The following is a 25,595-nucleotide window of genomic DNA, read 5'->3' on the forward strand; positions in this document are numbered from 1 at the left end:
AAAAAGTAATTTTTATTAGTTTTTTTAATAAAATTGGAGTTAAAAAATTTAATTTGTGTTATTAATTTATAAAATGATCAATTTCCAGCACCAATTAAAAATGATTCATTGTATTCACTATTATTCATTGATTTAACAAGTAAGCTAAAATTAAAACAGTGTCCTAGAATTTACAGATATTTTAAAGAAAACAAACTTGTATTTCAATGACCTAAAACCATTTCATTCCTGATATTAGTAAAGAGAAATATATTACTATATAGTATACACAAATAATGATTTATATTTATGATAAGTGGACATAAGTTTTATATAATAAAACATATGGTTTAATAACTATTAAAAATGTAAGTAGTAAAAATTCAAAATTGACTTAAAATTGCATAATTATTAAAACTATTACACATTAAAGTTTATAAAGCATAAATATGTAGATCCACAGTAGTTCTAAATACGGTGTCTGAAGTAATATTTATTTTTATTTTTTTACCCAGGATTCACACGTGGCTTCCAGTAGAAATTCATCTGTGTGTTGTGATGATTTAATTCAGCGATTGTATTATATATTTCAGTGACAATAGGATGTCTGGAATACATTGGAATTCCAAACGTTGTCTCAAAGTAGGTTAAGTAACCCCTACCTGTTGCACAGACGACTACTATGTTTTATTCAAACTATTATTTGTCGAACTGTCATTATTTTTTTGTACCTTTGTTTAAATTTGAAATTACTGTTAAAGGTAAAGAATGAAATGGTTTATAACCTAATATGAATTTTTATGTAGTAGAATTTATAATATTAAGTAATAGTTAATAATTAGTTTTATTTGTATTAAAAAAATTAATTAATACAGTATTATTAAAAATACTTTTTTTAATAATTTTTTCATAAATATTGTCATGTTTATTATGTGGAAAATTTATCCAGCATATGAACTTACTTTCTAATTAATGCTTCGTTATTGCTTTTACGTGACTATTATTTTGAAATATCTAATGCAGAATTGATTTATTATAGATAATTTTATCATAAACTAAAATGAGTATGTCCATTCTACAATGCAGCTTAGTACATGGGAACCAGCTTAGTTCCGGTGCTCCAGAATCTCCAATACATTTAGCGTTACTGGCTCAGCTATTTGGTGCGAGGCTGGATCTTTCCCCCTATTGGGAGATAAGATCCGAACAAGTGACCAGTTCGTGGCAATCGCCTTCCCGCCAATTATAATATTGGTGGGTACAGGAATATTGACAACAGTGTGTATTTTATACTTTAATAAATTTGTTATCTCTTTCATTCGTTCCTCTCCCCTTTTACAGAATCTAGATTCTTGGTGAAAATTTTAATTTTTTCATTCGTAATAAATTATAAGGGCTCGTTGGTTTTTTTTATTAGTAACTAACTGTTCTTTTACCCTATAACAAATCCATTACCTCTGCCAAATAAGTTAGCGATCTGAATATTGTTTATTCTGTTTTTTATGGTTATTCTGCTGAAATAGATTAGACCTATTTACTGCTTTATTATTATAACTATATTACATAGTTTCGTTTATCCAAATTATTTTTATCTTGATTTTTTAATTACGCATATAATTTTTATGTACCTTTTTAATTTGTATTCTATTATTATTCTAATTAAAATTAACATTTCAATATTTAAATAAACAAATACTTTTTTATTGAATTATATAAAATTAAGTTTTTGTCCCAAAATTACAAGTACTTGGGAAAATTTTATAAATTAAATTAAGAAAACTAATTAATTATCCAAAAAATTGAATGTATTACATGTTATATATATTTTTTTTAATAACCTGATTAAATTTAATAACCTGTCGAATCTCGTTAATTCAAATCTGAAAGTAAGAGAAAATTCCTTTCAGTCGTGGAGATTTTTATTTGAGTTTTTTTTTATAATTACGAAGTCAAGAAATAAATTTCAGATTAGTGTGGCTCAAAATAAATTTTGTTTGGCTCAAATTTATGTTTTTCTTTTTTGAAGAGAAACTTGTTTTAAAAAATTGTCATAATTTTTTTTCCAAACTTGCCAGTTTTGTGTTTGTTCTACATATGAAGAGAAAGAAATATCAATCATTGGATTTCTAGAACGTCTGTAGCATTTTAACGTTGTTTTTGATTTTCTTTGTCGGAGTTGCTGATTTTCCTTCCTTAGCATTTTACTTTTTTTATGTCTTCCGTGTTTTTGTTATTAATTATGCCATCTTCTGTCCTTTCATCGATCCAGAAGCGGGAATCTCATCATCAAATTGAACAAAACTTTGAAATGTATATTATCACTTTTGTAATTTTTCTAAATATATTATTACTTATCGATGTCATCTTCAATCAATTACTTTGTTATCAATTTTCTATGCTTTCTCTTTAATTTTTCTTATAATTTGAAAACCAATTACGGTAGATATCGGAATAATATTTGTCCGTTCCTTGTCAACCGTTTGCACAGTCTTCAATTTAATATATAATATTGAGTTTTCCCTGTCTTCAAAGAAGTGAGAAATAATTTTTCTTATTATTTATTTTTTCTGTATATTATTTTGAATTTCTTGTTTCCTGGTACACGAGTGGAAAATTTGGTGTAGCCTATTTTTTACATATACATTTTACTTTTACGTGTGACACAATTGTCACTGAGTAAGATTATTTTACGTTTCCTTTTAGGTCTTGTGCTTTTTATGTATAATCAATTATTACTTTCACAATAATTTTGAATTATCCTAGTTATTTAAGTTCAGTTTTATTTTGAATTGTAGACTGTTTTCAAGGTGAATGGATCCAATTTCAAATTTTAGAGGTTTCTTTTATTATGATCACTTCAGAAATGGGTATGTAGGCTACTTCACGCATAAAAAAAGAAACTTTCCCATCATTTGGCTGGTTAGTTCAAGAGAAACCGTAGAAAAACCTTGATCACAAAAATATTACAGAATATACCATTAATTATAAAATAAAAAGTTCATCTGATTAGCATCCAAATTTATAATTTAAGTATAACTCACCAGGTTGGTCTAGTGGTAGAGATTCGTAGTCGTAAATCAGCTACTCTTGAAGTCAAGAATTATTGTATCCTAATAAAAGTAGTTGCATTTATTTGGATGCCGGATCGTGGATACCGTTGTTCTTTGGATGTTTGGATTTCAGTTGGCCACGTCTCAGATATGGTCGGCCTCTTCTTTTTCTGTTTAGTCTCCGGAACCACCGTAAGATATTACTTCAGAGGATGATATGTATTAATGTAAATAAAGTGTAGTCTTGTACAGTCTCAGGTCGACCGTTCCTGAGATGTGCAGCTGATTGGGGCCCAACCACCAGGGAACATCAGTGCCCACGATCTAGTGTTCAGGTCGTATGAAGATCCTTTACTAGGATTTAAACCTTAAAACTCTCTCGGCTTCAAAATCAGCTGATTTGCGATGGCGAGTTAACCACTAGACCAACCCGGTGGGTAGATAAGGTCGACCTGAGTCTGTACAAGACACCTCACTCACACGCCACAAAAAAGGGATGCAGCTGTGTATGGTCTCCGAATGCAGAAAACTGCATGGAATATCTGGAGACTTCCAGGTATTCATATAAGAATAATAATTTAAATATTATCATACAAGTAATAACTACAAAATAAATCACAATTCACAAAGCGTTAAAAAAAAATTATTTGAGGCTCGTTTACATGCACATTGAATGGTTTGCAAAAAGTTCAGGGTTTTTAATTTTAAATAGTATAGTTTAAAAATTCATCGACAGTAATATTGTCTCTTTAAAATAAAGTTTTTTAATTATATTTTAAATAAATTAATATACTTTTTAAATGGTTCAGTAATTTATTTGAAGGGTATTAAAGCCCTTTCTTGTAAGCTGAAGTATTGTGTTAAGTTACACGAAAACTGTTCGGTATGCTTTTCCTTTTCTCCCCACACTTTTTTCACAATTTTCAACTTAAAAATTACTTAATATAGCACGTTTTATAATGATTAATGAATGAAACATTAGAGGAAACACACTAATGTGTTGTTTTATACTGGTCATTTTAAACATTCTCCATATTAATATACTTTACAAATTAATAAAATAACAAGCTTATTAGCCATCATTACTGAATTTATTATTTAAATAATCAAAAACTTATTGTTAATTAGTCAAGGTTAGGGAACAAAGCGTGTGTAGGTTAAGTTTGGTTAGATTAATTTGGTTACTGATGAATCGTACATATATCACATAACTGAACCAAACATATTTGGTTTAAACAAAATAAACACACTAACTTACTAAACTGAAATACAAATAACATCAAATAAAAAAAAATTTCATTTCACTGGATAGGATTCACTAATGTATTTTAATATAATATTAAATAAATGTTCATTTTTATGCCTATTACGCCATAAGAATTCGCACAGATATGAATCCAACATTAGCCAAGCAGTTCCACTTTCCCTCATATTACGTTTTTTGGAACAAGCCCACAAATTTTCAATATTTTGTGTATGAGCTCCGGTGATGGGATCTACAAAATTTTCTAAATGATTTACAATGTAATGTTGAAAATTATATCCATCCAAATGAGAAATACCATCATAGGTTTTCCACTTGTCAGACATTATTGTTGATCCTTTTTGAATGCATGCTGTTATTGTCTGAATTAATGTATTTTCAGTAAGATTCAGAACAGCATACATGAAACAATTAAGTATTTCTCTGAAACTATCTCTAAAATACCCACTGTTTTCTGAAACCCACTGCTGTTTCTGAAAATGAGGACTCATCTATTTCTACAGTCACTCCTGGACCACCGTTTAAATAAATGATCATCATACATACAACTCTCTCAGGTACATTTAACAATCCGTTATTGCTTATTTGACATTTGTAATTCTTTCGAACAAAACATAGTTGTACATAAATGTACATAAAACAGTACATAAACAGCACAATGTTTTCATCGCTACAAATTATATAAAATTGATAAATTTCTATCAAACTGCAAGTTTGTAACAAAAAACTACTTTTAAAAAACAGATCATTCTACACTTCCAACAGAATGCATTCTACATGTATGAATATTGAATTAAGCACATTTATTTATATGAATAAAATGATTTGAACGAAGTGGTACAATGGTACTTATACAGCAATAAATTGACTGCAGAATGTAAAACAGAAGTTAACAGGATTACCAATGTGGTTTTTTCTTAATGATTAGTAGTAGTAGTGGCGGCGGTGGCAGCGGCAGCAGCACCAATGTTATGACGCACAAAGCACCCACTGCTTTACCTGACTGAGTATGATCTTGTAGAGGGATGGTGGTCCATATCATTCTGTACAGGCTTGGGAAGGAAGAATCCTGGCTCAAAAGCCAGGATCAACTTCACTCTACCTTCCATACAGATAGTGTGTGGTCTCGGGTCAGGTTAGATACTTTTGAGGTTGTTGTTATCAATGACATATCTTTTCCTTGAGTATGAGATCAAGTGTGGTTGAATGACTGTATTGAGCTAGGGAAACTTATGGTCAGTCAGACCAGAACTGCCTTAATGTTCTATTTTGGATAGTTGTTTTGATTGGGATATTATCTCTTTTTCCTATTATTTATTAATGTTACTTTGTTGTTTGTTAGATAGCTAAATGTGGTCCAACTTATACGGTTGTTGGTACAGAAGAAAATGCTATCTACTTTTAGGGTGCAAGATACACACCATCATGTTCTTCTGAAAGTAATAATTAATTGTTTAGTACTATCAGTTACTTAGTTAATATTATTCTCATGAATAATTTTTGTTTTTTTACTTTTTACAGTTTGATGTTATACTCATTCGGTATTATTTACTGTTTAATGTTAGTGTTAATCTTCTTTCAGTGTATTAATTTTGTTACTATATATTGGTTACACTGAGTGTAACTGATAAATTAAAAAAAATACAATTTAGTGTTTAGTGATATCCCCCCCCCCCCCAGCTTATCAGCTCTAATTTTCAAAATAATTTATGTTTTTTGAGATTGTTTTTTTAAATAAATATTTTTAAAAAATGTTAATACTAAAAAAAATTAACTAAGTAAAGAAAGTAACTAAAAAAAAGTAAGCAAGTAAGTACAACTTGAATATTTTAATACTACACAGTAAATTGAGTGTATTGTCTTTAATTTGTTTAGAACAAGTGAAAAAATGCCTTTTCACTCTGAACAATTTGTTATATGAAAAGTATTGATGCAGTCATTGTTATGTAACACAGTGCTGCAGTTTGAGTGGCATTGTGTATATATATATATATATATATATATATATATATATATATATATATATATATATATATATATATATGTGTGTGTTTTATTGAAAATAAATATGACTTGGATACTGATGTTTAATATTTTCCCAATTACCTTTCTCTCCAGGATTGTTATGTCCTGAGAAACTCATATTTCAAATGTTATTCAAACATCAGTTTTTACAAGCAATAGACTAAAAATACAATGATTAGACGTAAGACACGAGGTATATGGAACGCTGTATCCATGTATTCAGAGAAGTAAAAAGAATAATTTATTCCGTAATCAAAAATAAATATTTTGTTTTCATCTTTTGCCATAAATGTCTTCTTTTATACCTCAGCTATTTGCCTAATTACAGTTTTGCCATAATAGAAACCAAGGATTAGAAGTGTGAGTAAATTTTTGGGCCAGAAGATCAATATAAAAATGACAAAGAAGAGTAAGCCATTTGAAGTAATTAAAGTTACAAACACTAATTTTTTTATTGGCCAAAAATCTTAAAGTTGATATTATTCACAGGAAGATCAATAAAGATGCAGTAACACCAATGGAAACTTAAAAGTTCAGAGGTTTTGATATAGTAAAGGGCAACCTAACTAAAATACATTTTAAATATACTTTAATGAAGAGATGCTGTTTTCTATAATTAGCATCAAGAAGTCTTCTCGAGTTGGTAAGCTGCTTCAACTAAAGAATAAATAAACAAAGAGGTAAAAAATGTGTGAAATTATCAACAAACCAAGTAAGTCACAATTTTTAATTTTGTTATAAGTTGAATAATTTTATGTTTTGATTTTCTATTTCTAAGATTATAAATAAGATTCTACATTTTCTCTTAATATTGATATAGATTTTGTTTAATTTAGTATATTAATGAATAACACATTCTAATTCTAATAAAAGGATTAAAATGATATTTCTTATTGATGATTTACACTAATTAGCTTCTGACCATCCACAGGTAAAATTGTAAGTAGCAGACTATTGCTCTATGTATCTTAATGCTACTTGTAGCTTTTATAGATTTTACTGTATTACAGAGAAAATTAATAATAAATAATACTTCAGCAAATTAATTATTTGAACACTTAATTAGAAATAGAATATAAATATCATTTGAAAGAAGGAATTAACTATTCAAAAGACATCATATATGTCTGGTCTCCAGGAATTATTATCTTCAGCCAGTTCAGCCTTTATCCAGCTTGGAACCTAAGAAATTAAGACAAAACAAGCATTTAATAAATAAATGAGAAAAAATTACATCAAAGGGCTTAAAATAACACAAAGTGAGTACTGGAAGCTGACAATTTTACATTACAAAAAACACAATGGAAATGATGCTTTTGACATCTTAGTTCTACCATGGTTCATTCACTGAAATTCAATTACTAATTTTTTTTCAATCAATCATTTGGTCTGTTCCAGTTTCTGTTTATATTTTGATTAAAAAAAAAATTATACTTTATTTATTATTGGACAAAAGGAAAGTAATTTTCAATTTTTACCCTTTTTAAATAATTTTTTCCAGCTTTTCTTTGTTTTATTCAACTTATCTTATATGATTTTGTTCAGAATTAAATTCTCTTCAGCTTTGTTTAAAATTTGTACATGTTTATTACCCACTTAAGAAAAATTATTTTATGACAAAAAAAACACGGTTTTTACCCCAGATTTCTCAAACACTACTGCAGATATGGTTCTAGAACCTATTTTATTCGATTTCTAAAATCAGAAACCATAAGAAATCGCTAATTCTGCTCCTTAATTAATGCTCTAAAAATTTCAGTACAATCTCATTTCACTGGGGTAGATGAAATCCGAGCGTAATCTTCCACTAACTTGCAAACGAAGCATTTTAGGACATATGTTTAAATGAGGTTTCTTCATTGTTATCACAAGTAGGATAGCTTATGAAAGTCCTGGGAGAACTTCATGATACAATGTGTATATACCTGGGTGTTTCATTTTAATCCCCACAAATGATTTCTTCAAAAACTATGCACAATAAAACAAAATGATCTAATCAAAAGTTACTCAGACTGGAGGGGGAGGCACTTCATGGTGATCTTGACTGTTATTTAATGTTAACATAAATTTTTTTAAATGGGATGACCTACTTTTGGCCCCACCAATGAAAAGATCAGAAATTTTACATTGGAATATCTGGTCACACATATGATCTTAAAACTTTTTTTGAAGGTCATACTGCTAACTATGAGAAGTAGTGGTATATAGGTGCTGGATTCTCTTCACAGATATTTACAGTCACTGCTTTCTAAGTTGTGAGAAGACGACAGTTAACTGGTACTGTCTTTGAAATTCATCGGATACCGTATGTGATTAATTCCTAAACCATGAATTTCAAAAAGCTGGAAGAAATAAAACATAATCTTAAAATGTCATGACTAAATTCAAGGGTATGTTGACGTGACGTTTGTCGCTCTTTCCATTGGCGCTATCAAAAAACCTTGGCACGACCTGCAAAGGGGACCTCAAGATCATGATCAAGTTCACTGTCAGATATTCCCCTCCTATCCTCGTTAACTTCTGTAAAATCATTTTTATGATCTTTCCATAGTTTGTGAGACAAATGGCCTAGTATGAATATTACATTGTATGACCTTCAAAAAATGTTCCAAGATCATATGTGTGACCACATATTCCAATGTAAACTTTTCCAATCTTTTCATTTGTGGAGTCAAAAATAAGTCATTCCATTAAAAAAAAAATTGTGTTAACCTTGAAATAAATTGTGTTAACAGTGAAATCCAAGGTCACCATGAGGTGTCGCCCCTTCAGTCCAAGTAACTTTTGTTGAAGACTTTTTTTTTTTGTATTGTGCGTAGTTTATGAGAAAATCGCCTGGGGGATTAAAATGAAACACCTGATATACCGGATATTCAAAAAGGACTTCATAACATAAAAAGCATATAAAAATCTATTGAGATAACTTACAGATTTGGTTGATGTCTCATTTCATAGAAAAACACATCGTTTTTTTGAGTTTTAATGGATGGAAAACAGTTCTGCGTTATCATCATCTGAACACAATATATTTGTTGTAATAAACAAAGACAGCATACAGCCCTCGCATTGAGATAGGTGCAGAGCATTTCTGTTGTAAGCCTATGATTGAGATTACACAAAAGCCCAGTGGCAATCCCTTAATGCCTTCCTGCATTCTTCATTCCATCAAGGAACTTCTTGGTTTTCCAGATGTTAAGGGGATATATTCAGACATGGAGTCTGAACCACATGGAGTCTGGGACATGGAGTTAGATGAACCACCATTAGTTTTTCTAGCAGAAGTTACATTCTTGCCCAAGCTCAATGTTGTAATCGCAGCAGTGAGGGTCTTTATTTGTTCTGACAAAACTTGGACCAACTTGTAACTGCAGGGACAGTTCCTTTGTTATCTCTGAGGGTTCAATTCCAGCCAAGTCACGGTGGAAGATAATCCCCTTGCTGGAATTTAAGGTATTATGTGGTTCCACCACCACCTCTTCCTTCCCAATGAACTTAAGGACCACTAGTTTCCGACTCTATTTGTCATCAGTAACCTCAATCATCAGGGCGCCAGTCCTAAGTTATTTAATTGATTTTGCAGATCCACACGCTGCAACAATGCACTTGAATTAAGAAAGCTGAAACCTTTGTAAACTATTTACCTTCTTCCTTTTATTTCACTACAATAAAGCAAATTACTGATGTTTTAGCATTCATTACATTATTTCTCTTATCATCATCAGACACACCCTCAACTGATAACGTCGGTCGAAGACTCTTTAAGCTTCAGTGTTTGTTGGTTTTTTCAAGTGAAACACAACCATCGAGGAAGAATTTAATGGGATAGACATACAGTTCCCACAAGCACCAACTATATAACAGACCACCCCACCAGAGCGCACACATACCTCCAGGAAGAAGAACGGACGTACAGTCTTTATTTGCTTAGGAATCAAAAACCATTCACCTTCGGGCTATCACAAATGTACTGCCAAGTTTCATGAGGGTTTTCGCTACCCCGTATTCAAGAGTTATGGGTGTTCACATTGCCACACTGGTGTAAAAAATTGACCCATCGTTAAAAATTACACTGTCTAAAAATGTATTATTGTCTGCAATTCTATCCATCATTTCCACCGAAAACTGCAGCTGAGCAACTTTGTCGTCATCTGTAATGTGTTCAACCATGGTTAGTTTGAATGGCTTCAAGTGCAATTGTTTACATATTACATGCCAAATAGCCATTTCTGAAATGCCAGTCATCTCACATGATGCATGTTCAGTTGATTTCTTCGGACCACGTGCAAAGCTTTCTCCGAGTTGTTCCACAGCATCAGAGATGTGTGATCATCCTAGTAATTTTATATGTTTAACAAAACAACCTGACTCAATGAAGGTTATGTACCAAGAATAAATTGTATGCCTACTAGAAGGCTTCCTACTTTACTCAATACGAAAATTATGTTGAATTGCAGTTAATGACTGCAAATCTTGAAACTAAAACACATACCAACCATGTTCTGCACCAGTAAATGTATCCATTTTTAACATCACGGCAGCCGAATTCAGTATTATGAACTACAAGAATCAAAACTTGATGTGTTTTGCTACGAAATGAGACCTCAACTGATTCTAAAAATTATCTAAAGAAATGTTTATATGCTTTTAAAGTTGTGAAGTCCTTTTTGAATCACCAAGCAATGTAAATCACTTGCAATATCAAATATCAGATGTGCAAATATGGAAAGTTGGTGGATCACTTCATCATATTGGCTAAACAATTCTTTGTATTCGATCCAGTCTGCCTTCCCAACCACCCATCCACATAGCTGTCTCTGAGACAAATCACCATCACCAATCAAGATAACAACCGGTCTGTGATCGTTTCCAAAAACATTTTTGGAAATGCGCCAGTTAAGAAGTGGAAATAGGGATGCTTAACACGACAGATCGATGCACACAGATGTATCTGATGAAGATGATACAAATGTGCATGATCCATTGTTCAATAAGCAGAGAGATCTAAGTTCTGCCTCAGTCAGTTAACTATCCTTCCCCGGGAAGAACATGACTATGAGCCCCACGAATGATAATGGGCATTGAAATCACCAATTATTATGCAGGGTATATTTTTTATCCCCTACTTAGCACCGGTGAAATCAACCTCCGCCTTCCGGCGTGCCGAAAGGGATTTTTTCCTTCCGAACGCCATTTTGTGATTTTCAAAAAAAAAAATTATTTCTCAGGAACGGGTAAACCTACTTTAATTAAATTTTTCAAATATAAAACTAGCGTCTTGTTCTACAAAGTTATTGTATTCAAACCTAAAGAAAATCAGTTTTCAGAAAACCAATTTTTCAGTTTTACTTCGGATATCATGAAAATACTTCGGATAAAGTGATTGCAGACCTGTACATCCAAATTAAGAAACAGAATAAAAGTTATTTTTATTGTAATTATCTGTAATTTGTACACAAATAATTACAACAAAAAAAAAAATTATTTGTAATACAAAATAATAATAATAATAATAATAATAATTTGTAATTATTTGTATACAAATAATTATTATAATAATTATTTATTGTAATAAATAATTCCTTTAAAACATATATTTTCCTGTCTAAATATTCCTTATTTATTTTTATCTTCCTAAGATGTTTTCCTGTTTTGATCAAAAGTTTTCATAATAGTTCAGTAGAATTTTTTTAAAAATAATTCTTGGAGTTCATTTTCAAATAAGTTGTAAAAAATTGTTTCACTGACCACATAAAATTGTAAGTTACGGTCACTCTTGCAATATTAAGTAGAGAATAAAACAAAACACACTACAAAAACAAATAATGGTATCTTTCCTAATGTCTTTTTCATTCAATCAACTAAAAATGATGAAAACAAGAGTTTTTTATATTGTTGCATATCAGCTCGCCATGTATCCTAATAAAATAATCAATGTTACAATCAATACCTTCATCACACTGTTAACCATTAAGTAACTGACAGAGAATTAACATCATCTTCTCAGAGAAAACAATACAGACTTCAGATTCTTTATAACACTTCTAGCACCATAGATGTTTTATATGCAAGCTATCATATGTTGTTATAGCCATATGAAAGATTAGATTGTGTATTATATAGATATATGTAACAAAATATATATACATAAACAAAAAAAAAAAAAATTAATTATTTTTTTCAAATTGTTGAGGTGAGATCTTGAGATTATATTCAAAAATATTAAAACAAAGCAGTCAACATTCAAGATCCTTGAGACAAAATTAAAGTTAATAACATTTCTGAAAATTCATGGCTATTGTTTAGTCAAAAAAACCTTTTGATTAAACAAGCCTGTTTAATTTCTTGATAAGAGGATCAATATCAATATAGATTCTTAATAAAAAAATTCTAGAAAAATGATTATATCAGCCAATCAAAACATAAGACACAAAATCCTATCCTTTCATATTGTGCTTTTGTAACGTAATATTTGAAATCACACAGCTCATTGTACAGCTTAGGAGAAAAATGTTTAATCAGCCTCCTTAAAGTCCTCTACTTTGTACAGAATGATTACCACTAATTATCCATCTAAAACAATGGCTTACATGAGAGAGGTTTAAAAATGACAAACTGTAAAAACTGCATTAATGATTAAAATTACCAATAGAGGAAACTTAGAATTAATGTAACTTAGGTAGAATGAATAGAAAAAAAAAGAAAAACTTGTTGGAAGTCACAGGTATATATATAGCCATAAATATATATATGTGTGTTAATTTTATTTCCTGTGATCAATTTTTTTATCTTCTTTAGTTCTATTTTTAATTTCTAAGTAAACAACAGTGAAAAGAATAAATACATTCCACATACATTTAAAAAAATGAATCATCCTCAGTACAATCCAGTGCTGTACATTTAAATATTAATGAAAATGTATAAACATAATATTAATAATTATTAAAACATTAATATTACTATAATAAAAATTATGAAGATTATTACTTTTGTTCTAAATGTTTGATACTTACAGACTCAGAAGTATCTGTTAAAGAATTTTTAGAACAGGATGAATTGTTTTCATTATTTTGTTTACCCTCTACAAAAGTAAGTGTACTCAATTTTGGCAAAGGCACTGTAGTATCAACCAGTACTAAAAGACCAAGCCATAATGGACATAAGTCATACAATGTGACAATCTCACCTTTAGCGATTTGATTAGGTGACGCATATAAGCTGAAACATAGATTAAATTAATTAATTAGTTGCAGAATGTGTTATAAAAAAGTAGTATGGAATTCAGATTTCATACTTTAATTAAGAGTTATCAGACAACTGCTCTATGGTATGACCATCAACTCAAGTTGTGGATTAAATTAATAAACTATCTTAATATGTTACATACTATTATAAGTACAGGAATAGATGAGCCTAAGCAAAATAATAAATTATCCTAATAAGAGGTAGTAGTCCCTCTACAGGTTGATATCCCTTTCTTTTCTTACGCTTTTTTCCTCTTTCTTTTGATAGGTATCACAAGAATTATTTTAACAGTTTCCAATTAATATATTTTCAGCTGCTTCTTATTGAAGCTCTGTGGGCTGATGACTCTTACCTATGGGACTTTTCAGAGATTTTTTTTCTATCAGGGTAAGTCATTTGAGGTGAAGAGTATTTTAGAGGATTAAACAGTTTTTAATCAACTGCAATAAAATTTATCTGAAGGGGAAAGTTTAAAAACTAATTTAAATCAAGCCACTGGTAATATTTTGATATTGTTGAGTGTGGCACTGATGTTTGTTTGGATTAGATTTAAAGGATGATTGTGATATGTGATCTTTCAAAGAATGTGTGTAATTGAAACTGGATTTGTTCATTTATAGTTTTGATTTTATGTTTGTATACTTAGAGCCACTCAAGCGAGTCTAGTTCATGTCCTTTCATATTTATGCATAAGATTTCCAGGTTTCTGATGCTTGTACAACTGGTTTCAAAGAGGTGGTTTTGTAAAAATGAATTCAGTAGTCGAGCGAAGTGTTTTTGTGTTTTTTATATAGCTATTCCAACCAGTTTGTCCTATGTAGAGCTTACTACCATTAAGAGTAACCAATTTTATAAAAGGCAGATAAACTGAATTTTTTAAGTGATTTTTATTAGGTTATTTAGTTTTATTGATGGTGGTTCTATAATGAATGCATTTGGTATTAAGTCTTTGACTGAATTATAATACACTTCTCAGTGGCAAAGTATTATACTAAATAATAGAAGAAAAGTATTGCTGCCTGGTTTTTTTTCAATACCCAGAAGCATAATAATTATTAAACAGTTCATAATACTCTAGCCAGAACTTCTTGCGAACTTCAACATGATAAATTTATCAATGGAGTATAATAAAAAAAAGGTATACATAGAAAAGCTGAAAAGCTTATAAATTGTAGAGAAAATAACTTCCATTTTAATCATAGAATGCACTGAAACATCTCTTTGGCACTAATCCAACTTTGTACCACTGAAATGTTTTAGCAGCCTTATAAAAAAATAAAAGTAGCTCAACTGCGTGAATTTATGTTCATTTAACTTACGCAAGTATTTCCTCAGGTTCAGCAACAATATCTATCTTGAGATTAGTTGATGCTAATGAACTGGTAGAAGATGAATCAAATGCCTACAAAAAAAGAAAACTTTCAAAAATCAACAACATAAAAGAATTATTTATTAGAAACAAAAATGAATCTGAAATAATGAGAAAATTATATTTCATAATCATTTAATATTTTTATTGAGCTGCAATGGATTATAGTAATGGATAAAGCACTATCAATACACGATTTACTTCACTCAATACATGGATATACAGTGTTCCATACACCAATCTAATCATTATACTTTCAAAGTCTATTGCTTGTAAAAGCTGATGTTTGAATAACATTTGAAATTCGAGTATCTCAGGACATACAGACCTGGAAAGAAAGGTAATTAAGAAAATATTAAATGTCAGTATCCAAAGCCATATTTTTTCATTTACTTAATTTAATATGGACAAAGCTATATTTATTTTCAATAAAACATGCGCTTGCATGCACGCCCGCACACACACACACACACACACACACACACACACACACACACACACACACACACACACACACACACACACACACACACACACACACACACACACACACAATGCCAGTAAAACTTTAGCACTGTGTTACATAACAATGACTGATCAATACTTTTCATATAACAATTGTTCAGAATGAAAAAGGCATTTTTTTTTTCACTTGTTCTAAATGTAATAAAACAAAATTAAAGACAACATACTCAGTTTACTGTAGTATCAAAATGTTCAAGTTATAATTATTTTCTTACTTTCTTTTTTTTAGTATTAGCATTTTTTTAAAATATTTATTTAAAAAACAATCTCAAAAACATAAATTATTTTGAAAATTAGAGCTGATAAGCTGGAATTATCAATAAACACTAAATTGTTAATTTGTTTAATTTATCAGTTACACTTAATAAAACCAATATATAGCAACAAAATTAATACACTGAAAGAAGATTAACGCTTACATTAAACAGTAAATAAGACCGAATGAGTATAACATCACACTGTAAAAAGTAAAAAACAAAAATTATTCATGAGAATAATATTAACTAAGTAAGTGATAGTACTAAACAATTAATTATTACTTACAGAAGAACATGATGGTGTGTATCTTGTACCCCAAAAATAGATAGCATTTTCTTCTGTACCAACAACCGTATAAGTTGGACCACATTTAGTTATCTAAGGGACAATAAAGTATTAATAAATAATATGAAAAAGAGATAATATCCCAATCAAAACAACTGTCCAAAAGAGAGAATTGAGACAGATCTGGTCTGTGACTGACCATAAGTTTCCCTAGCTCAATAAAATCATTCAACCACACTTGATCCAGTTCTGAAGGAAAAGATGTGTCATCGATAACAACCAACTTCGAAAGTATCTAACCTGATCTGAGACCACACACTATCTGTATGGAAGGTAGAGCGAAGTTGATCCTGGCTTTTCAGCCAGGAACCTTCCTTCCCATGCCTGTACAGAATGATGAGGACCACCATACTCAAATCAGGTAAAGCAGTGGATTATTTGTGCGTTATAACATTGGTGGTGCCTAATACTTCAGCAATCGCATTGCATCTGACACCAAAATAAAAAAATTATTCATTTTTAGTTCATTATCATAACTTTTTATGAATTTTGCAATTTGTGAAAATAACTGATGTGATGGAAGAAATGAAGGTTATTTGAGGATTTAGTACTAAAAAATACATAAGAATCGGTTATCAAAGACTAAAAACCACAACCATTGCGGCTTGTGTTATTAGTTATAACCAGTTTTTATTATTATAATAGTCTCTTGCTCAATAAACAACAGACATTTGGTAATGAATTGTGTAATTTTGCAGAACTGATATTATCAAATAAAAAAGAAATAGTCATTTGAAAATGTATTAACTTAAAAATACATTTTGGAAATACTACTTATGCTACTAGTGTTCAACATGCATGCTGTCGCTATCTCAATCTGTAATTAGGTTCATTTTTCATGTTGGTTGAAACCTTTATTGTTGGTTACAATATGGTGGAAATGTTACTTTTGAATTTTTATTTTCAATTCTTCAAATGTGAGGAGTTATCATAATATGTTTTACTTCCTTGTACGAAGTAAATTTTTGTATTTTGATAAATTTCAGATTTCAATGGAAATATCCATTTCGACGATCCCTGAATCCATTTTGTCTAGTTTTAGTGTGACGTCTGTACATACGTATATATCTTGCATGATTCAAAAATGTTTAGCCATAGGATGTTGAAATTTTGGATTTAGGACTGTTGTAACATCAAGTTTTGCACTTCCTCCTTATATCGCAATCGACTGGACCAAAAGTGTCCAAAAAAACCCAAAGTCCAAAAAAAATTGGATTTTGGAATTTTTCTAAAATGTAGTAATCCCTCATTGAGAGCTTTTCAACAATGTCACAAGTGGTACTTATCTTTATTGGTTCCAGAGTTATTGCCAAATAAAATTTTAATTAATGAAATAATTGCATCTTACAAGGGGAAGACACACAGTGTTAATCCAACTTAATCTCCTTTTTTTTCAAAATCTTTTTTTTAATTTAGATATATTGATGTATTAGTAATTATTAAGCTCTGATTGTAAAAAACAAATATGATAAATAATGATTCAATCATAACAATAAAAAAATATCAGAAGCCATTTATGAAATAAAATTTTATATACTTTTAGTTTTAAAAAATGTGTATGTAATTTAATAGGTGTACAAGGAAGTCATGTGATGTCAATATATCATATTTTTTCTGGTTAAATGTTACATGCTTTGACATCTGGCTAGTTTTCAGGTAATAATATATCTCCCTAATTATTCAAAATTAAAATAATTAATTAGTAGTGGAACCATTGTAATTGTCACATTACAATTTTATTGCATTCATTTTTTAAATGAATGGAAACTCATCTAATAATTTTCTCCTTTTTTAGGCATCTCCTGTACCCATTGGTGACATCCATGCTCCATTTTGGTCACATTTCTGATGAAAATTTAGTAAAATTGAAGTACTACTTTTTTTCATTCTAAAAATTGTTAATTTTTTAATCTTAATAGTAAATTTCTTAATCTTAATAACTTTTCTTTTTTTTTGTTTAACCTCAGAGTCCACAGTTAAGCATTACTTCAGAGAATGAGATGAATGATTTGTAGTGTGTATGAAAAATGCCATGCCTGACCGGGATTCGAACCCAGGACCTCTGGGTGAAAGGCTGAGACGCTACCAATCTTAATAACTTTAAGATTATCAAAATTCACTTACAAGATTTTTAATGAAGGAGATGAAATTTGACCAAAATATTTCTTCAGACTTAAATATTTTCTATCATTATTTGATTATTTAATATTATACTTGAATAATTAGATGTCATTTTGTTCTCAGTAAAATCTCTCATTTTTTACTGACACAGTTTGAGAGATGTTATCATTTAAAAAATTAAAGTAGCTGCCATTTTGACATTTTATAATTTAAAATTACTATGTTCATGAGAATCTTTTTGCATGAATGTGTATAATTTTTTTACTTCAGTGTATACTGAGATATTAATTTCTATTTAAAAATAAAAATATGGTATTGATTTCTGTAAGTTTTCATCCTGACAAGTAAATTTTTTTTAAATTTTCAAAATTTTTAATGTAGTCATCTTGCAATTTAATACATGTAGAGTAATCTCTTTCCAACTTTTTATTACAGTTAGTGTAATGCGATTTGTCAAACTCCACAAATCAAGCGGTTATCTCAGTTTTGGTCTTATCATTTGAAGTGAATCTTTGTCTAGTGAACCATCCATTTCACGTTTGCGAAGAGGAACTAATCGCTGGAGCCATATTCAAAGATATATGTGGAAGCATTTTGAAATATAGGTTATTGGTGTTTATAATTGGCGTATTAACACCATGTGTGTGACCATGACTCTTCCTGCAGATGGAACCGTTTTCACACTCTTTGACATCCTTTCATTTACTCTGCCACCCATTGAATGGAATGCGTTTGGTCTCTGGCGTGTTATTATTAATTTCATGTTTTATCTACCGTTATAAAACTGAAGAAATTCATCATAATCCTGTTTAAATAAGTATTTATCATAACATCCTCGAGAAGTAGAATGTGTTTTTGGTAGACTGTTATCAAATCTGGTACACATTGGAATACCAATGTATTCATATCCAAAACATTGTGTAAAATGTGGTGAAGTAGGTCGGTCTATCAAGACCGACCTACTTATTGCATATCTTCAGTCAGTAATAATTTAATATGACATTGGATTTTGTGACAATTTCTTTGTCGGTAATGATTTTTCGCATCCTGTGAAAATACTTAACCATAGTCATTTTTACGTTACAGCGCCATCTTTGTGTCAGACCAAGAACTTTCCAAATTATCCTAGTAATATAATAGTGAAAAACTATTTTTCGTACACCCACCTTATATTTTTGTCATTCTGTTTTGTTTATTTATATAAATTTTTTGTTACTACTATGATTTTATAATTGTTAAACAACAAAAGTATTTGATTTGAATTTAATTTTGAATAAGTGGTTTTTAAGTATTCATATAAATACTTCATATATTCAGATATAAGTTGTTATGGCTGCTATGTCTAATAATCTGTATGTAAAAATATAGTCCCACTTTGTTTATAGAAATTTTTGAAATAACTTTAATAAGTTTACTCGATTAATTTTCAAGAATTCTAAAACATATCTTTTTTACGTCTTTAGTGGTTATTCTCAGCCCTACCTTAGTCTGAATAAAGACCAGCAGAGGAAAAAATTCTTAAAATATTCAGCCTACGCATGGACTCTCCCGGGGATATTGTGTATTATACGTTATACGATCGGTAACTATAACTGATTCTATTTTTTTTATCAATATTTCAACAAATAATATTTAATATATGCGGTATGTATAGTAGTGTTATACACAGTAATCATTTTAAGTGTTAACCATCAAAATCTCATATACAGGAAAATCTTCAAAGAAATTTAAATCTGGAACTTTTCATCTATCTTTCAAAACCTTATAAATACCCTATTGACATTTTTTAAATCTTCATCATTTTTAGAATATGGCGACCAACTTCATTTTATAAATGGAAAGCCCCAATTTTTATAACATTTTTGATATTTAATTCCACCCATGACTCAAAATAGATTCTAATTCTTGCACATTTTTCACTAAACGCAACTGTTCAGTAGATATACCTGATCTCCATTTGTACCTATCAACTATAAAACATTGTACCTGTCAACTAATACTGTATAAAACATTTATAGAACAGACAGCCTTGCTTACATTTTAATTGATGGTTGTGAATCTATTTCATAAATTTTAATTGGTATAGTAACTGAATTATTTGTTGATATTAAACTAATTATTTTTCTAAATTGTATTAAAAGATCATTTTGTCAAAAATTTTATTGTATAGTCTGAAGTAATAATATTTATTTTTATAGATTTTAATGAAAAATAATTTGTCGATTTCATTAAACTAATTTTCATAAATTGAAATAAAACAATTTATTTTTTCAGTGTTGCATTTTTTGCATTTATTTATTAGAACAGAATCAGAACAAAATTTGGATCTCATTTATAGTGTTGTAAAACTGTTAAGACAAAAAATCTTATAGTTTTTAAAGTTATCCAAACCAATGGAATATAAAAATACAATGAAACAAAGATTAAAATTACAACTCCATGGACTTAGGTTCAACTAATGATGTTTATGTTATCGACAAGTACAACTAGTAACTAGTATACTCCTGAATCACTGCATTAAAGAGAAAATATCTGAGAATAAAAATTATGACATAAGAGATGACTTACTCAACTGAAGCCCTCATGGAGAGCCATTGAAGATTTTGAAATGAAAAGTGGAAGACTGCGATGCAGCATTTTAAAGAGAATTGAAAAAAAAATAATGTAAAAAACTTTAGATTACAAATCAAAAGGGCAGTCTTCTAATATTTTTACAGCTAGTTTCAAAAGTAGCATTCAGGAGATGCAAATAGTTAACCCATATAAAAAAATAGATCATTTTGAGGTAAAATCATTTACTAAATTTTATTTTTTTAATATTTCATTGTTTAACAACTGTTTAAGATTACCTTTGAATCTAGCTGTGAAAAAATAAAATGACCACCATTTTATCCCAAAGTTTTTTGATTTTTTTTTTAGTACCTATAAAATGATTTATCAAAAAAAAAAACTTTTGTTGGAAAATTGGAAAATTTGAAGTATGCCACCTAACAAATCATATCAAAGTAGTATATATTTTAATGTACAAAGTATAAAATAATTATTAGATAATTATTAATGAATTATAATTTATGTTGGAATGTTATATTTATAAATCAAGATGTAGGTGATGTACTTAAAATAATTGTTGCTGTTTTCTATCATACTTAATTTTAATTGTGTTGTTTGGATAAAAGAGATTTATTTTACACTTTGACTGGCCTACTCTAACTTTAATTACATACTGTGATTAACAAGTTTGATAAAATATACATATATTAATTTTTCAAACATGCTGCTTACGACAGATAATAAATTTATAAAAAAAACAAGGAGTCTTGTGGTCTTCCACTTCCTTATACATCTCATCTCCCCACATCTTCCGCTAATATTTTAATTATAATGATAATTATAATAAATAATATATTACATAGATTATAAATAAAACCTTTTGGAGTAGCATCAGAGAATGCATAATTAATTACAAGATAAAAAATAGATGTTATTAAAGTCCATATTATGTATTTACATACAATATAAACCCATGAAATTATGTTTTGGAAAATATATGAAGATATTAAATACAAAAGATAACTAACAAATAATTCACAGTCAAAAGGCATTAATGAAAATTATTTCAGCATGTGTTTATGTGCAAGTTTAACAGTTGCAGAAAATTCAGTTTTTTTCAATTTTTAAATTAGTATTATTTAAAAATTCATCAACAGAGTAATATTGTTTCTGTAAGATAAAATCTTTTAGTTGTATTTTAAATAAATTGATTGGAAAATTTTTTAAATGGATAGATAATTTAGTAGAAATGGAGCGGGGAGCATAATAAGACCTTTTCTTGTACGCGAAGTATTGAGTTAAGTAGTAGGAAAAAACTTTTATTGTCCAGTTTTTTTATAGAAGTGGAAACAATAAGTTACTATTCTTTCAAAAAAAGATTACACATTCATAAATATAAACAAAGGATATGTTAACATTTAAACTTTATATATTTATATATATATATATATATATATATATATTATATATATATAAAGTATATATACTGGTATAAAAAAGGATTGGCTAAATCCTCTCGGTCTTTTAAACTGCTAATATTTTTTCCTAGAAAATTATTGTTTTATATGTTTCTAACATCAATTTTTTAATTATTAATTATAGAATGTCATAAATCTATCATTAAATGTAGGGACAATATCTTAATACTATCTGTTAAATGTTATCTTTTGTGTATCTGAGATCAAAAAAAATAATTCTATAATAATTTAAACATCTGATATGAAAATGGGAAAAGATAGAAAGCAATTTTATGTCTTGAACTTCTTTGAATATGAGGATTACTATTCCTTCTTTTGAGCTCTAGATATATATATATATTAGAAATGCTATTATATAATAATTTTAACCACTAGACCAGCTCGGTCTACTTTTTTTTTGTCTTTTGAATTGAGAGGAGAGTGGAAGAAGTGTTAGGAGAAGACCAATTTGGTTTCAGGAAAAGTATAGGGACAAGGGAAGCAATTTTAGGCCTCAGATTAATAGTAGAAGGAAGATTAAAGAAAAACAAACCAACATACTTGGCGTTTATAGACCTAGAAAAGGCTTTCGATAACGTAGACTGGAATAAAATGTTCAGCATTTTAAAAAAATTAGGGTTCAAATACAGAGATAGAAGAACAATTGCTAACATGTACAGGAACCAAACAGCAACAGAAACAATTGAAGTACATAAGAAAGAAGCCCTAATAAGAAAGGGAGTCCGACAAGGATGTTCCCTATCTCCGTTACTTTTTAATCTTTACATGGAACTAGCAGTTAATGATGTTAAAGAACAATTTAGATTCGGAGTAACAGTACAAGATGAAAAGATACAAGATGCTACGATTTGCTGATGATATAGTAATTCTAGCCGAGAGTAAAAAGGATTTAGAAGAAACAATGAACGGCATAGATGAAGTCCTACGCAAGAACTATCGCATGAAAATAAGCAAGAACAAAACAAAAGTAATGAAATGTAGTAGAAATAACAAAGTGGACCACTGAATGTGAAAATAGGAGGAGAAAAGATTATGGAGGTAGAAGAATTTTGTTATTTGGGAAGTAGAATTACTAAAGATGGACGAAGCAGGAGCGATATAAAATGCAGAATAGCACAAGCGAAACGAGCCTTCAGTAAGAAATATAATTTGTTTACATCAAAAATTAATTTAAATGTCAGGAAAAGATTTTTGAAAGTATATGTTTGGAGTGTCGCTTTATATGGAAGTGAAACTTGGACGATCGGAGTATCTGAGAAGAAAAGATTAGAAGCTTTTGAAATGCGGTGCTATAGGAGGATGTTAAAAATCAGATGAGTGGATAAAGTGACAAATGAAGAGGTATTGGGCAAATAGATGAAGAAAGAAGCGTTTGAAAAATATAGTTAAAAGAAGAGACAGACTTATAGGCCACATACTAAGGCTTAATATGAATGAAACACTGCATTGCACTTTTCAAGGAAACATAACAATGCTGACTGCATAGTCTTCCCATTAGTGATAAAAGAATTTTTGTGTCCCATATATTCTGACCCCATAGAAGACACCCTCCATGTGATGGTTTCGGTCGCCACACCACCCTCTCTGTACCTAGCCCTTATGGGTTTTACTGGAGGTCATCTTCAATACCTCAGCAATGACATCTTTCAGTCTAGTCTCAGCTGGGATGCCCCCGATGTGAATGGCACAAGGGACATTCCCATTGGTGTACTACTAACATAACCACCAAACAAAACACATTTTGCCAAGTCTCAAACAAGACTGAATGACTTTCTAAGATTGAAGGAACTGAATATCTGTTCGGCTCAGCTTTTCCAATTAACATGCAGATCAAGTGTCGAACTGATAATATCAAGCCGACAGATGGTCTCCATGTGCATTAAGTCGTGCCTAGCGCATTCATATGTCACATCCAATAATCCACATTGCGGAAGCATACCAGATTCCACCAGGCTGAATTTCTGACATCTACCCCAAAAAGCACCATGCCCTGTAAGAAATCGCATCACATACTTGTTCAGGTTTACCCAAGAGGCATCCACCAAATCAACAACATTAGGGAAAATATCATGCGTATAACGCCCACACACTCTCTCATCCCATCTGACCTACCACAGGGCGGCACCATCCTGTTCTATCTTCTTTATTTTCTCCAAAGTCAATTCACCTGACTTCTTAGCAGAATAATGCTGTTGCTTCTCAAATGCAATCAAATCTATCGGTTTCACGCCTGTGAAATTATACGGTAACCATCCATTACCGTTAGCAATATAAGGCATTGAGCTTGTAACAAAATATTCCAATAGCATTTTAATTTTAGCCTATCTGCCCAAGCAGGTGCCACATATTGCATAATTGTCTTGCAGATGCCCTTGTACAAGATACTCATAGTCTTAAAATTAAGACCCCAATCAGGATTGACCACACGTCGAATTTCGAAGAAGACATTGCAGGTCATCCCTGCAACGTATTGAAGGTACTTCTTAAAATGCAATTTCTCATAAGAAACACCCCGAGGTACTTTTGAAACTGAACGTATTTAATATGTTGGCCTGACATCGATACATGGACTCGCCGACTCACAGTCAAACGGCCTTTTAGGAGCGTCATCATGGTCTTCTCTGGACTAAATGTCATCTTATATTGATGGCCCCATAGCTTGAGTATCCTGCATGCTTGACTGGCTTGGAATTTAACCTCTCTCCATGAACCTCCTTCGACCAGCAGGAACCCATTGTCAGCATAAGCCACGATGTGACACGTGCTGGGGGTAACCTCACCCGCAGAAGTGAATCAAACTCCATCAACCCAATAAAGGACCCAACACACTGCCCAGCAGACAATCCTTGGACAGTGACTACCCAACTTTATGGCTGCCCTCACGAAGTAGCACATCCCAATGACTGAAGTAACTTTGCATAACCTGCAATTCTCTTACAGTACAATCTCTCTTCTGTAATTAGTATATAGCAGAAGGCTATCACAGGTTATTAAATGCCCCAGAAACGTCCAGGAAAATTCCTATGACATATTCCCCCCAACTGGAAGATACCACACTCATCACATGAAGTATGGTATCCTCAGTACCCTTTCAGGGACAAAACCTATATTGATTATCCATTAATAAACCATCAATAAACGTCAACCTCTCATTTATACGAAGGTGCAGAACCTTTTCAAAGACCTTACCAATAACCAGCAGTAATGTCAAGGGTCTGCATAACGAACTAACAGCAGGATCCTTTTGCCACCTTTAAACAATAATTTCATAATCCCCTTCTTCCAATGCAGCGGGAAGTATCCTCCAAACAAGAATTTATTAATAACCCGTGTGATACTTCTCACACTTAGCTCTACTGAATGAACAAGGAGCTCCGCCATTATTGCAT

General features: G+C 30.3%; 2 protein-coding genes across 2 annotated transcripts in view; both read right to left on the reverse strand.

Annotated features, from left to right (window-relative positions):
* LOC142319769 (abl interactor 2-like) overlaps window positions 1-25,595 on the reverse strand; it is a 162,551-nt gene that overhangs the window by 96,091 nt on the left and 40,865 nt on the right. The window lies entirely within an intron of this gene.
* Window positions 7,032-25,595, reverse strand: part of LOC142319771 (uncharacterized) — a 30,252-nt gene continuing 11,688 nt past the window's right edge. The window contains exons 2-5 of the mRNA XM_075357436.1: window positions 15,998-16,090; window positions 14,880-14,962; window positions 13,329-13,533; window positions 7,032-7,500 (exon numbers count right to left, since the gene is read on the reverse strand). Of these exons, the coding sequence (XP_075213551.1) occupies window positions 7,426-7,500; window positions 13,329-13,533; window positions 14,880-14,962; window positions 15,998-16,090 (456 nt within the window). The 3' untranslated portion in view covers window positions 7,032-7,425. The remainder of the gene's footprint in view (window positions 7,501-13,328; window positions 13,534-14,879; window positions 14,963-15,997; window positions 16,091-25,595) is intronic.

This window comes from Lycorma delicatula, chromosome 2 (genome assembly GCF_047948215.1).
Source record: "Lycorma delicatula isolate Av1 chromosome 2, ASM4794821v1, whole genome shotgun sequence".
NCBI lineage: Eukaryota > Metazoa > Arthropoda > Insecta > Hemiptera > Fulgoridae > Lycorma > Lycorma delicatula.